We start from the raw sequence: 14,307 nt of genomic DNA, 5'->3' as shown, positions 1-14,307 counted from the left end.
CTTCATTACTTATACCCAGCTCTCAGTTCAATTTAAATAAACTGTGGTTTTTAATCACGAAAATTTTTTATTACAGATTGATGTTCTTCCCGATGTTGTTGAAGCAGTGAATCAGATTAATCCTCGAGGAGAAGTTTACATCGACGGCGGAATTCGTAGCGGTAATGACGTTTTTAAAGCTTTAGCTATGGGAGCAAAAATGGCGTTCATAGGAAGGCCTACAATATGGGGTTTAGCATGGGCTGTAAGTGATATTCATGCATATGTACCCACATTCTGTCACTTTTAATAGAATATTTCTGAATTTCTTCTTAGCTAATACTGATTGTAGGAAACTGGAAAATACCGGGTCGACCAGAAGAACCAGTTATTTCAAAATTCAATAATTTGAAAACTGTCGAGAGTAGCACTATCTGCCTTTGACAGAAATGCACAGGAAAACATAGATTTTTTTTATTTAATAAACATTTTATTGTTAGTGTAGTTACATTCTTACTTGAAATCCTAGGTATACGGACATCGGCCTATTTTACTCTCCACACTGAAAGACGTTACTCGTGAATGATGAAAAGACCCCGGTCTACTCATTATAAAACGAAGTGATGACTGTATATATTGCACATAGTTCGACCAAGAAAGTGGACTCTGTTATTGTTACATAGACTTTTTGTGCTATTCTTCAAATATTGCGTATATAATCTACACTTATTTAACCAAGATACTTATTTACTTATTTGTTATTAATGCTTTGGCTAAGCTTGTAGAGTCATTAGGATTTTTTTAGAGGCCATCAAGATGAAAGATTAGCAAAGGCCTTCGCCGGGAATCGAACCACGGACCTCTGAAATACCGGCTCAGTGTGCAGAACCACTACACCACGAAGGACGCTAGGAAAGTGGGAGAAATACCTTATATACTCCCCCTTTTAAAGGGCGACTAGGGTTTTAGGGGACCTAGTCGCCAAATCCTGGGTGCGGAGAACCATCATCCACAACCCTTTTAGTTCGGGCGCCACTTGTAGAGTCATTAGGATTTTTTTAGAGGCCAGCAAGATGAAAGATTAGCAAACGCCTTCGCCGGGAATCGAACCACGGACCTCTGAAATACCGGCTCAGTGTGCAGAACCACTACACCACGAAGGACGCTAGGAAAGTGGGAGAAATACCTTATAAGCTTATGGATTTAGTGCCTGGCGGACAGGCGAAAGATTTTTGCTAGTCTTAATCGTGTATTAATGTGTTCATTAACATAATAAATTCATCACACCCACGCATCACTCCACAGCAACGTGTATTAATGTGGCACGCAGTTTCATTTGTCGCTGCTCTCATGTGACTTTCGAAATTCTCTCAGTAACCCAACGCGGCGATTTCAGGAAGATTTAATATTAAGAAATTATCCTAAGATAAATCCTACTTGAATTTCTCACTAAGACTGTGCTAAAAAGAACGTTTAGAAAAATTTGAACTAATGCTTAGTTTGTGATGTGATGCCTACCTTGACTTGCCACAACAGACAGATTGCGGACTTTCAGACTTTTATTTTCGCCTTCGGGTGAGAGATGCTATTCACACCCTTATGTTTTAAACTACCGCGAGTGGTATAAGGCGTATAAAGATTGAATTAGTTAAAATTCTGAGAAATGTATGCCAGAAGTGAAAAGATGTAAATGGTAAACGTTACTCGCCATTATGTGACAGAAATTACAACTGAAAAATCTTCGATACAATATGGGGGCGTAGTGTCATGTTTGACGGCCATTCTCATGAACGGGTTGAACATTCCAATTGAGCATTTGTAATCCTATCTGCGTCTCAAACTAAGCTGCAACATAAATTTTTCACAATCACTGTAAATGAAAACTACAATTATTCTTGTAGTAGAATAGAATTTAAAAAGCTCCTTCTTACAGAAGAAACACACAGACATATGCACATTCATTTCTGTGTGTTTCTGTGAAAACCACATGGTGATGCTATCGATACTTTTCGAATTATTAATTTTTTTGTTTTTCTTTATATTTGTATCAAACTAATAGGTGGCATACAAATATGTATCAATCCCATTTTTCGACAAATGTTTAATCAATCAAAAAATGCATAGAATGAGTTTTTCCTGTAATATGTATATTATTAAAACTGTAATATAAATCATGTTTCACAAAAGAGGAAGTTATTTAACATCTAGCGATATTTAGAGTATGATTCCAGAGTTAAAATACATTCCATCTCGGATTTTAGAGCACATGAATCTAAAGAAATATGTAAATGAAATTTATGTTATACACTGACCTTTAAATTTAACTTAAAGTAAGGTAATTTAAATTAAATGGGAAGAACTTTCAGCTAAATAAATAAAGTTTTTGTACTTTAAAGTACGAGAGGAAAAATATCTGTCAAAGTATTTCTGCTTTGAGTGATAAATCAAATAGAATGCAGAATACTTCTCGATTTATAAAATTATTACTTTTGTCAGCGTTTACTCTATTTAAATGGAAGATTTAAACCATGCAATTCATAATTTTATCATATATGGTACTTTTTTATCTTTTTCGCCATCGACAGAACAGCTGGCCTCTGGGTTAGGTGCTCTTCAGCTCGTTGGATAACGTTGATGGAATAAGAAAAAATAAATAAATAAGAATTAAAATCTATATATAGCATAGTACAATGTCCTCCTGGAATTGACATTCGAAAATAAATTATGCACATTGGCCCCAAAATTTATAAATTTATAAAGCACATATAAGCATATGAATAACGTTTAGACGCGTGAAATGAATATTAAAGAATGGAATTATTCAAACACTTATATTAAATACATAAAACAGTTAAAACACATAAATCATATATGGGCACAAATGAAAAGACGTATAAGTTGAGCAGTTCTATGCTGTTTTAGGATATGGTGTAAACGATAAAACATGATATTTGTAAAGTAATTGTAGCGGTAGTTCTTGTATGTATAGGTAGCTTGGACTATGACATGCGAACACACATATACACAGGCATATAAAACACGAGAAGCTTAGTGAAATCAACTAAATTATATGCAGGTAGATGTTAAAGTTGCCGTATGATGCTAATATTAGGAATTTCAAAAATGCATAGTATGGAAACAAAATGAATGCAATAAGAGGACATCTTCTTGGGTAAAGGAATGAAATCATTTCTAATAAGGAAACGAAAACATTTAATTTCAATTCCTTCAGTATAATCTTCGTTGATTTTATCTTATTGCACATTCAAGGTTCCGCATATATATTTGGTTTTATTTTATACCATTAAAATTAAAACACGTTTCAGAAATGATGTCGAATGAGAATATATGCTTGAAGAAGAAATTATCTTCAATAGCCAATAATAAATGATGATTACATGAACAAACTGATTAAAACGGGATTGATTACATGAAACTGATTAAAAAGGGAGACAAATAATCCTATACAACATTTAACACTTCTTATCACTTCTGCAAGCGTGTTGGAAGTAATTTCTGGCATAATTGTTTGTGGTCCCGTATTCAAGTTGGATGATGAATAAATCTGTAACATGTAAACATAAGGAGGTATTTTAATAAAATTTTCGCTTCATGCTTCTCCGCTCTGTGCTGTTAAATTTGGCTGTGAGACTGCATAGTAACCACGAAAACAACACTGTTCTTTCAGCATTATGGATATTCTTGATAACACCTTTCATGGTAGACATCTTCATGCTTTCATGTTAAAAATTAAATAAATATAGTGGCATGAATGTTGACATATTTTAAAACCATGAATCATATAAAATCAGTTCTTGCATACCAGAGTCCAGCTTCCAACTAAAGACTTATCTTTTAAACGGAACTTAATTCACAGGGTAAGTGAATGGGTTCCAGTTTCCGCTGATATATAGCGTCATACCATTACCATCTAAAAAATGCGCAGATTTAAATTCTATAAAAATGCTGTGAATTTGAGAGCTCAACACAAAATGCGACATTACTGTAATGCGCTCCAACATGCAGATGAATAAATGATGTGTAATCTTAATTTATCTCATACTATTAATACTAATATCGTGACCTATTAGTGAAAAACCATATATGTTTATGAGGTGCTATGAAAATGTGAAGAAAATTAAAATTCTGTACCCACCGTATTGAAAAGTTCAATAATGTTCGAAACGTTGTCAAATACAATACATCATTCATCAACTTCGAAATTAATTCTAAAAGACGTATACTTACACAAAGTAAGCAGAAAAAGCCGAAAATGAAGCATAAGTGCAAAATACTTTATCAATCAAACTTCGAAAGTGACCTTACAGATACCGAGCGCTGAAAGCTTCAAGTGTAGGAGGGTATTCTGAAGCAGAAAAAAAAAAAAAAAAAAAACTTACACAGATTTTTATCTCTTGCGTGCCAGTATTGTTGGAATTTTTCATAATATTTGATGCTTAATTGTACCATGTTGTTATTTTTCATCTGTTTCAACAATTGTATTCTGATTTTTTACTATATTATATGTATTCTTGGAATTTACCTACATGTTAAAAAATTTCATCTGAATTTATATACAATAAGCGTTTGATTTAATTTTGTATACTTCTGTTTAATTTATTTAATTGTCAAATTTAGATACTGTATTATTTTTTCGAGTAAAATAGCATATTTACGTTATCACTGTTCCAATATATATTATGTAAATGAAAATCATTTTTTGAATATAATTTCAATAAAAGCGCTTACCTTATTCACTTTTACGTAATTTTTAAAAGGGTTCACATGGTGTGAAAACAGTCTTACAGATTTTGAGAACGGAATTTAATGAAACTATGATAATGGCAGGTGAGTAATTTCATGTTTTTTCTTTTCATAATCTTACATTTCTTCTCCTTTAAAACTTTTTGATTAAAAATCTCAAGGATTTCAAAGTGAGCAATGGCAACACTGTGCGGGAAGAGAAACATTTTTAACTTCATCACGCGAGACTGTGTATTGGAATTTCTAAAGATATGCTCATTTTAAAATTATTTTGCGATATTGTAGTTGAACTTAATTTTATGGTTTAAGTGCGAAGAGCATGATATTTAATAAATAAATTTACTACACAAAATGTTTAAACACCTAATTAAAATCTGAAACCTTTCAGTTTTTTTTCCATTAATTTTCTCTTATACTGGTGACAATGGTAGTTAGATAGTTCTTTTTCTTTCGAGACACAAGACAATATCTATTAGAATTGAAAGATAATGTAGGCACAATTTCTTGAACAATATCGTACCCTTTACGATGAAGTTGCCTGGAATATTGTTCTAGTCTGTCATTAAGTTCTGATTTGAATAGCATTGGACAAACTGTTATCCATTTATCTACAGTTATGTAAGTGTGGTCATCAGATGCGTTGAATAAGAACCATGATACGCCATCAAAGTAGTTTCGCTAAAGGCGACTATGGAAATCTCCCTTTCCAGGAAATTTCCATCCTTAAACCTTTATCAAAAGAAAGCATTTAGTTTAAACATTTTTTGACATTTAAAAGGCTTTTACCAATACACGATATGACATTCTATGTGATTTTTGCACTAGCGGCCTGCGTGGAACTTGGCCGTTTTCATATAAAATCTGGTTAAAGGCTGGAGCATGTTTGGTTTGCCAGCAGAACCAGTGACGTAATTTACTATTTCACATTTTCCCCTTTTCTAACGTATCCAGTTTATAGTTGAAGTAATTTGTAAATGTATTAACTTGACTATAAAACATAATTAGTCCACCAGCAATAATAGCATACCACATAATTACTCAGCAATTAACTCAACTTTCACAGCAACAACATAGTTATTCAATCAACTTTCTAAATTCCTCACTTGATTATTTTGCACTAAAATATAAAAGACGTGATTCAGTTTTAATATCATAAAATATTTTTCTTCTATAGATTGTAATAATTTTTATTTCATTACATTTGTTGCTACCGTTATAAAAAATTGCAAAATGTTGCAGTCTTATTTTACAGACATGTAAGTGTTGGATTACGTTAATTAAGAATTAATTTATATGTAAAATAATGCAATCTATTACTTGGGAATCAATATATAATTTCTGAAATTGTCATTTTGCTTAATATGTAGAATAAAAACATGTCTGTTCTGCTTCATTTTTTTCCTGGCACAACCTGCTGGAAAGATGTTAAGAAATAAGAACTTTTTTCCCCTTTGAATTTCTTTTCTCTTATATCGAATTCTTTTTTTTTTTTTTTTTGTGTGTGTGTGTGTGTGTTTTCCTTTACTACACCACATTTATTCCTTTCCATAAATCTATGTTTAGATTTAAAGATTTGATATAATATATGATATTTTCCCTCTCTTTTCTGCTTGCCTTCGGGGTGTAGCGGTAGCAAACTGGACGTGCATTCGACAAGTCCAGATTCGAGTCCCGGAGAGAGCAATGCACATTTTTCACGACTCCAGCATAAAAATATCCTTATGTCTCTACAGTGGCGCTGTAATAAAAATGATGTATCAAATGTAATGATGGAATGTGTGATCTATAAAGTAATATCAAATTAAAGTAACTTACCCCCAAAGGATGACACTTCAAATAATGTGAATTAAGAGAAATTTATTATATCTTGACATAGTGAAATTTTAAATTAATACCAGCATAAATCAAGAAAACATCGCCAGACAGAAGATAATAGACTGTGATCATACAGATGCAGTAAGTAACAGTCCTACCATTTTGAATCCTACCCTTTCGTACAAGAAATGCGTAATATTCCAATCAAAGTAAATCTCAGTTCATCTTCGTTAAGCAAAGTTTCATGATAACAAAAATCAAATTTTATAACGGAGGATATTGAGTTGACTGGTTATTCCAATATATTTTTGAAGAAACAAACACAAGGCGAATTTCCGTACCATCAGGAAGGTGTAACACGTGCACATGAAGTCCTTTCGAGGATATTTCAAGTCGTAGAACATCATTAATTTACTGCAGAAGTCAGCATCTAGATAAATTTAGTTGAATCTTCAGTACCAATTTCCATTTTCTAGGCGAAATGCATTCTCTTCAAACTATATGGAGATGGCGTCAGAAAAGAAACGAAAAAGAACACAAATTGCGGAGACGCGTCATTCGCGGTGAGAACGGCTAGAAACCGTCCTACACCTCCGGAGTCCAGCAGCAGAAGGAGGAGAAACCGGTTGTAGTCGTCAATTTCGCTCTGCCATTGAGCGGTCGCAGTAAACAGACTTGATGTTGAATAAATGTGGAGGCTTGTCTTCACAGGCGCTCGAACTAAAAGGTGTTGGATGATGATTCTTCATCACCAAGATTTGGTGATTGAGTCCCCTAATCCCCAGTCGCCCCTTAAAAGGGAGAGTATGTAAGCTACCAGAAGTGAGCGCAGCCCGACTCACCTAGCAATACAAGTTGGTGTTATGATCATAACAAACCACGCCCAAGGATTATATAATTTATTTTCTCCTTTCTGCATGCCTTCGTGGTGTAACGGTAGCACACTCGGCGCGTATTCGAGAGGTCCAGATTGGAGTCCCGATGACGGCATTGAAAATTTATGGTGTCTCCTGATTCAAAAAACCTAATGTATCTGAAATAATACATTTCTAAATTAATGTTTTTCATATCTTAATTATGTAATATCGCTGATGAATATACTATTAGACGCAAATAATATGGTATAGTTTAGCCATAATGCACAAAATTTTAGAAGTCATTAACTTAATTTCTTAATTTTTCAAGATAAATTTCCCTTTTGTATCTTTTTGTCAACATATATTCTCATTAGTGGTACATTTTTATAATAACGAGTGTGAATGTGTTTTGCGCCTACTTTGTTTTTGATGTTCTATCTACGGCCTGCTAAAATAACAATGAACTAATGGTATGTCTCTTAGTGTCTATTTCATTTAAAAGTTTCGCTGATCTAAACAAGTTCTTTCTGCGAATTATCTTGAGTCTTTCTGCTATCTGTACATAGAAATATTAATTAAGATATCAAGAAGGCTTTTAGAGAAAGAATTTTGAATTTGTCCAACCTGGATATTTGCCTTACAAACTCTTTTAAGGCAAATATTATAGGATAATTCTGAGTAATAAACAACCAACATTCTTTGCAACTGAAACAAAAGAGGTATCATCCATACTATGTTTTTTGACTTTAGGAATAATCACTCATACTTTTGGTGCGTTACCTAACAACGAGATTTCCATTCATATATTATCATTTTAGTGGAACCATTCCTTTAGTTTAGTGCCAGTCCGATAATTTATTAATAGCCCAAAAGGGGTGATTAGTCTAAGGATGGGATTTTACGTTGGTTCACTGTAAATAGCGCATCATTTTTCAAACTTTTGCCATCAAATATTATCGCCCTGTTTTATTTTTGAAGAAATTAAATAAAGAAGAACCTTCATCTATGTATGTATATATGTATGTATGTATGTACGTATGTTCCTTGCATTGTGAAAAACTTGGTATCTCGAGCCGTTACATTTTGAATAACGTAGTTCTCCACCCTAACATGTGCAGCTGAAAGCTAGAATTTAAAATTTGTCTTAATATTCTTTTATATTTCCTAAATCTTTAATGAATTAAAAAAAATTCAACGATTTGAAAACGAGAAGTTGCAACTCTATTCGAAAAAAAAAAGCAGTTTTGTTTCTAGATAGCGAGACTTTTGCCTTTCGGTAAAATGTAACGTATTTATCTTTCAGTTTTAACTAGCAAACTTGGCTCTGACTACAGGGCGTCGCCGCGTCATGAAATAAAATATTTTTTATCTTCCACGCGCCGACATGTTGTCATACATTAAAACCTAAAATACTTTGACATTTAATCTCGAAGGCTCCTGAGTTTTACCGCGATGGGATCGCACAGCTAGCCACTCGTTGCCATGAGGCACTGGATGCCGATGGTGACTTCTTTGAGGATTAGTGGTGATTATTATTTGTTTTATGACTTTTTCTTTCTGACTGTCCCAAAACGGCAAGAAAATTTTTGGTTACGTTTTTGGTTGTAGTATTTGCAGCAATATTAAACTGGGTGTTCGTTATGAGCATTGTGCCAAACGCTTTATCAGAGTAGTGCTCCATAATTTGTGCAAAATGTACGGAATAAACCATAAAATATATTTTGTATTTGATTTATTTGATACATGTATTTGACTGGTATTACGCTTCTAGTTTGCTATATAAATAATTTCGATTATATTTTATTATGAAGAGCATTTTTACGTATGCAATAACAATTTATTTGACATATTTTTTGCAGGAACTTCCAGTCCGTGTGACGTTCGACGAGCAACGGTTATTCCTGGACGTCTTAATTATGGAAGGTGATGACTGGCATTAAGATAATCAACGAGGAAACATATTCTAAATAGCTTGTTTCATCCTTTTCGATATTTCATTATTGCTGTCTGATAGTTCACAATTAATTGTGAACTTTGAATATATGTCAAATTGAGTTTGTGGGAAGATAAATGTTTAAATTAATTCATTTCATCGTTTTCGAAACAAATTATGCTTCATAAGCATTTTTTACTCTTAATGACCGCGTAAATCTTAACAGAACGCATAAATTCATATTTAAGTTATTTATATAGCTAGCGATTTCAAAGCTTCACGTAAAATTAAGTTAAAAAATATCTTTAAGTTAAAAGTTATTAATATGGTTTATGTTAAATTAATTTCAGCTAAAAAGTAATTTATAATGCTTATTTAAATTGATTTAAGTTAAAAGGTTTTTAATAATATTTATTTAAATTGATTTAAGTTGATTTAAGTTAAAAATTAAAATTAAGGTAAAATTATTATATACACTGTACGCATGCACAATAAGGAAAATTTTCGTTACATTTCTATGATTGTTGCATTAAATACAAAGTTATATTGAAATTACTGACCCTTAAAAAATCACATACGAGTACATTATGACTCACTTTCTGGTTTTAAATATTATTATTAAATCTACTTCGCCGATAGCGCATAAACCACAAGTGTAACGAAAATATTATCGAAAATTATCAAAACTACGCCGTGACTACCCGTCAACGATTGTTCTGCACAGGTTCTTAATATACGTATTAAGTGATTAATACCTTAACAATAATTAGACACAGTGAGTCTACTATTAGAATATCTGTTTACAATTTCAATATTTATAGAAAAAAAATAAATCTTATCTACTTGAATTCTGCAGATGTTTCTTGACGAATAAACAACTTTGTTAACACTTGACATCAGTATTTTCACATTAAAGCACGAACTAGTATATTATTCAATGAACAGAACACAAATACAATATATAACTCAATTCATATTCGTATCAACATTAAATTCATAGAACACTTCTATCACTAAGCAAACACGGATTAGAAAGTGCATGGCAACTCCGAAAACTGATGCCATCCACAAAAAAAAAGGATACATAAAACTCGCGTCATTAAAACATTAATACATTAAAAGTCTCGTGTTCATTCAATAAAGTTATTCATAAAACTGTCTCGTGGATATCTTCCGAAGTTTATTGACGGCATTACGTAACAACAATAGAATAAATGCATTCTTTAAAATTCACTCTAGTATTTGTTTACCATAGCGACGCTCTGGCGCTAGATTCACTTAACGGTATTATATTTCGTTCATATTATAACTCATAATGCACAAAATTTATATCATTTAAAGAATATAATTATCTAATCGTTGCATTAATTAAGAATGATTTAATTGGCAATAATACATGAAGGCGTTATTTTGTTGTTGCGAAGCTAAATTTCTCTACATTGGCAACAAATCCACTAGTCTGCTGTTTTAAATATAAACAATCAATGGCCGCCATAGAAAAAGGCTTAGCGGCACTTAAACAACTTTAAAATTGTTGATAATTCTAAAAATATTGCATACAGATTTACTAAAGGCGTAAAATCCTTAACCGGAAGATAAAAACAACATAATTCAATCATTTTAAAGCAAAAAATGAACAATTTACAAACATATAAGAGTAAAGAAACTGAGATCACTGAGCCGGGTAACAGAGTGGATATATATATAAATATATTTATATATGTTTGGTGCGGCCGATTGCAACCAAAATACGAGGTGCACATCTACATGTTATAGCAGTCCTATACACAAAATTTCAACGTTCTGAGGCTACTCGTTTTTGAGTTATGCGAGATACGTATGTACGTACATACGTTTTTATAGACGCCACGAAAAATTCTCTTCAGAATTAATGTTAAAGCTGTTTTATAATTTTTTTGGAGGAAACGAGTCTTTTATTCTGCCCTTACGTACAGATATCACGCAAAACCTTCGTTAAATTGCATTCGATAGCGCTCAAAATAGATATTTTCGTTGAAATATACTGCCTGAAACTTTTCGGAATTACAATACTTCTTTTTTACTTCGTACAAGGAAGTGAAAATAAACAATTTTTGTTACTATGACAACCGTATTTAAGACTCCAAAACTTACGTAATTTGCTCACACTTGTCATCTTTTAAATTTCTTTCAGGATGCGCATCTACAGTAAGTGTAGACCTGAATGTATAAGAAACCAGCTATAAACATTAAATATTTATATACTTTAGAAATGATTGCATGCTATGATGATTGCTAAAGTATATTTTTGAAATTTTGCTGTATTCAGCGTAAGCCCGAAAAAAATTATGCTTAATAATAAAGCTGACAAACAACATGTCGGGTTTTGCAATATATGACATTTAAGTTTTAGTAACGGTTAATGTTAATCCTTTTTCCTGTGTTTCCAATCGTCATGGTAATCGTGGTCCACAGCTTATTGGAGCTTGTTTTATGGTACTGTTGTATTGTTGTAGAAGCTTCTCGCAGAGTACTGATTAAAGCTACTGGAAGATTTTAATGAGGTTCTGTAAGATTCCTATTATTTTAAATAAAGAGTTAATTTATGATTTACATACAGGGGTTGGACAAAAATATGGAAACACCTTTAAAAAAACATGTTTCTTTGCTTAATATGGCATCCAAAACAGCTTGCAGTCTTCTCGGAATGGATAAATACAGTTCCTGTATGTTTGCCAAGGGAATATTATACCATTCTTCCTGCAAAACGGTGGCAAGTTCAGATAACGATGTTGGCGGTGGATAACGAGAACGCACTTTCCGTTCCAATGTAGACCGCAAAGGTTCGATAATATTCAGGTCTGGTGACTGTGGTGGCCAGGGGAGATGGGACAACTCATCCTCGTGCTCAGAAAACCAGTCCTGGACAATGTGAGCTGTGTGAACAGGGGCTTTGTCGTCTTGGAAGACACCATCACCATCGGGGAACAATGTTTGTACCATGGTGTAAAGATCGGGACTTGTAAAGATCGTGACTTGTAAAGATCATGACTTGTGAAGATCGTGACTTAAAGAGAACGTGAAATATAAATAATAGGACAAGAACTTGCATTTTACGGTGTGGCAACAAGAAGAGGATTCGAAAGATTTTTATATATATTTTTGTTTAGAGAGTTGAATGGATTTTGAATATTTTAATAGTTGTAAGAGTTTTAACTGCAGTAGTTAAGAGTTTAAAATTTTGATAGTTTAGAGCTGCAGTATTTATTTATTTATTTTTTTTTTTGGTTCTGTTTTAAAATTTAAATAAAAGTATTTTGTTTATTCTGAAAAATTAGCTTTATTCTTCCTACAAGATTCAATATTCATTATATTGAAATAAGGAAAGGATTTTTACTGGCGCAGTCGACAGGATCGAAGTTTCCCCGCATATAATTACGAACCAAAATAACTCAGGTGAGAGCTCAATTTACCTTGGAAACGTAAAATAGTTAATTAAGATTATGAAAAGTTAATTATTGTTTCCGTCATGGAATCTTAGTTTATTTACTTGTCAAAGTAATGAATACGCCAGTGTTCAAATGTAATTTTCAAAGTAATGAATACGCCAGTGTTCAAATGTAATTTCGTTTGACTCGCCAGAGTAGGTGAACAACACATTAAGTATTGATTCTACTGATTGATTTTCGTGTCGAATAAAATTAAATTCATTGTGAATTATATTTAAATAGAAAAAAAATAGCTTTTCATAAAACTAAGAGTCTATTGGCTGAATAAAATCGAGACATGGCTTTTATGGGACGTGGGAAAAAAGAGGATTTGCTGGCTTTAGCTGCTGAATTAGAAATTCAAGTAGATCCAAGTATGAAAATCGTGGCGATAAAAAATGAAATAATTCAAAGTGATACATATGATGAAGCATTTGCTAAAGAAGTGTTTTTAACGATTATTGAAGAGAGGAAAAGAAAAGAAGAGATTGAGGAAAGACGAAGGAAAGAAGAATTAGAAGCACAGCAGAAAAGAGAGCAAATGGAATTTGAATTGAAACTCGAAATTGAATCTCGTGTTCGACTAACACAAACTCCACCAACAAATGAAAATGGACATCATAATTTTGACTTAATTAAGCTTATTCCCAAATTCAATTTAAGACACGATGATATTGTGATTTATTTATCCTTATTTGAAAGACAAGCTAAAAGGACAAAGATTGATCCTAAAGATTGGGTTTCATGTTTATTGACTTTAATGCCATCTGAAATCATTCAATTAATTGGTAGGGAATCTGAAGAAAATTTTGAAGATTATGAGTACATTAAGGCCATTTTATTGAAGAGATTTAAATTAAATCCTGAAAGCTTTAGAAAAAAATTTGTGATGCACCAAAAGAGCGCTGAAAAATCATGGAGAGATTTTTGCTACGAAATTACAAGTTATTTTGAAGAATGGATCAATGGTCTTGAAATCACAAATTTTGCCGCGTTAAAGGACTTGATTATCACTGACCAAATTAAGAAAAGAGTACCCTATGAAGTAAGAGACCATCTTCTTGACGACTGGGCGAAATTCGTTTCTCCAACCAAATTAGCTGATAAACTTGACGAATATGACAGTGTTCGTAATATCTCAAAACAGAATGGTGGTAATCCATCAGCAGACAGAACTAATAAAAAATGGCAACCTCGTTCTCCACTTCCAGAAAGAGCTTTCAGAAATAAATCGCTGTACGCTGAAAACACGCCAAGAGTGTACCCATCCCGTAAGAGTGACGAACCACAAAAGACTAATTTCAAATTAACTTGCTATAATTGTGGAAAAGAAGGTCATACATCTAAGTTATGTACCAAAAATCGGATACCAAGAAGTGCTTCTGCAACAGCACAAAACAACTTAATACAAACACAAGCACCCCTAGCAGAAAAAGAAAAACCAGAAGTGCTAACTGCCAAGATCTCTATTCCTGTCTCAAAATCAGTGGAC

At 32.7% G+C, this 14,307-nt stretch overlaps 1 protein-coding gene across 1 annotated transcript in view; it reads left to right on the top strand.

Annotated features, from left to right (window-relative positions):
* LOC118196675 (uncharacterized) overlaps nt 1-10,225 on the top strand; it is a 99,538-nt gene extending 89,313 nt beyond the window's left edge. The window contains exons 8-10 of the mRNA XM_085812499.1: nt 77-244; nt 4,758-4,827; nt 9,275-10,225. Coding sequence (XP_085668625.1) covers nt 77-244; nt 4,758-4,827; nt 9,275-9,342 — 306 coding nt within the window. The 3' untranslated portion in view covers nt 9,343-10,225. The remainder of the gene's footprint in view (nt 1-76; nt 245-4,757; nt 4,828-9,274) is intronic.
* Nucleotides 10,226-14,307: the final 4,082 nt, after the last annotated feature.

This window comes from Stegodyphus dumicola, chromosome 3, assembly GCF_044657685.1.
Source record: "Stegodyphus dumicola isolate Sdum_Otavi_A_Nest chromosome 3, ASM4465768v1".
Lineage (NCBI taxonomy): Eukaryota > Metazoa > Arthropoda > Arachnida > Araneae > Eresidae > Stegodyphus > Stegodyphus dumicola.
Note: the sequence above shows the minus strand (reverse complement) of the source record. Positions and strands in the feature narration are given on the sequence as shown.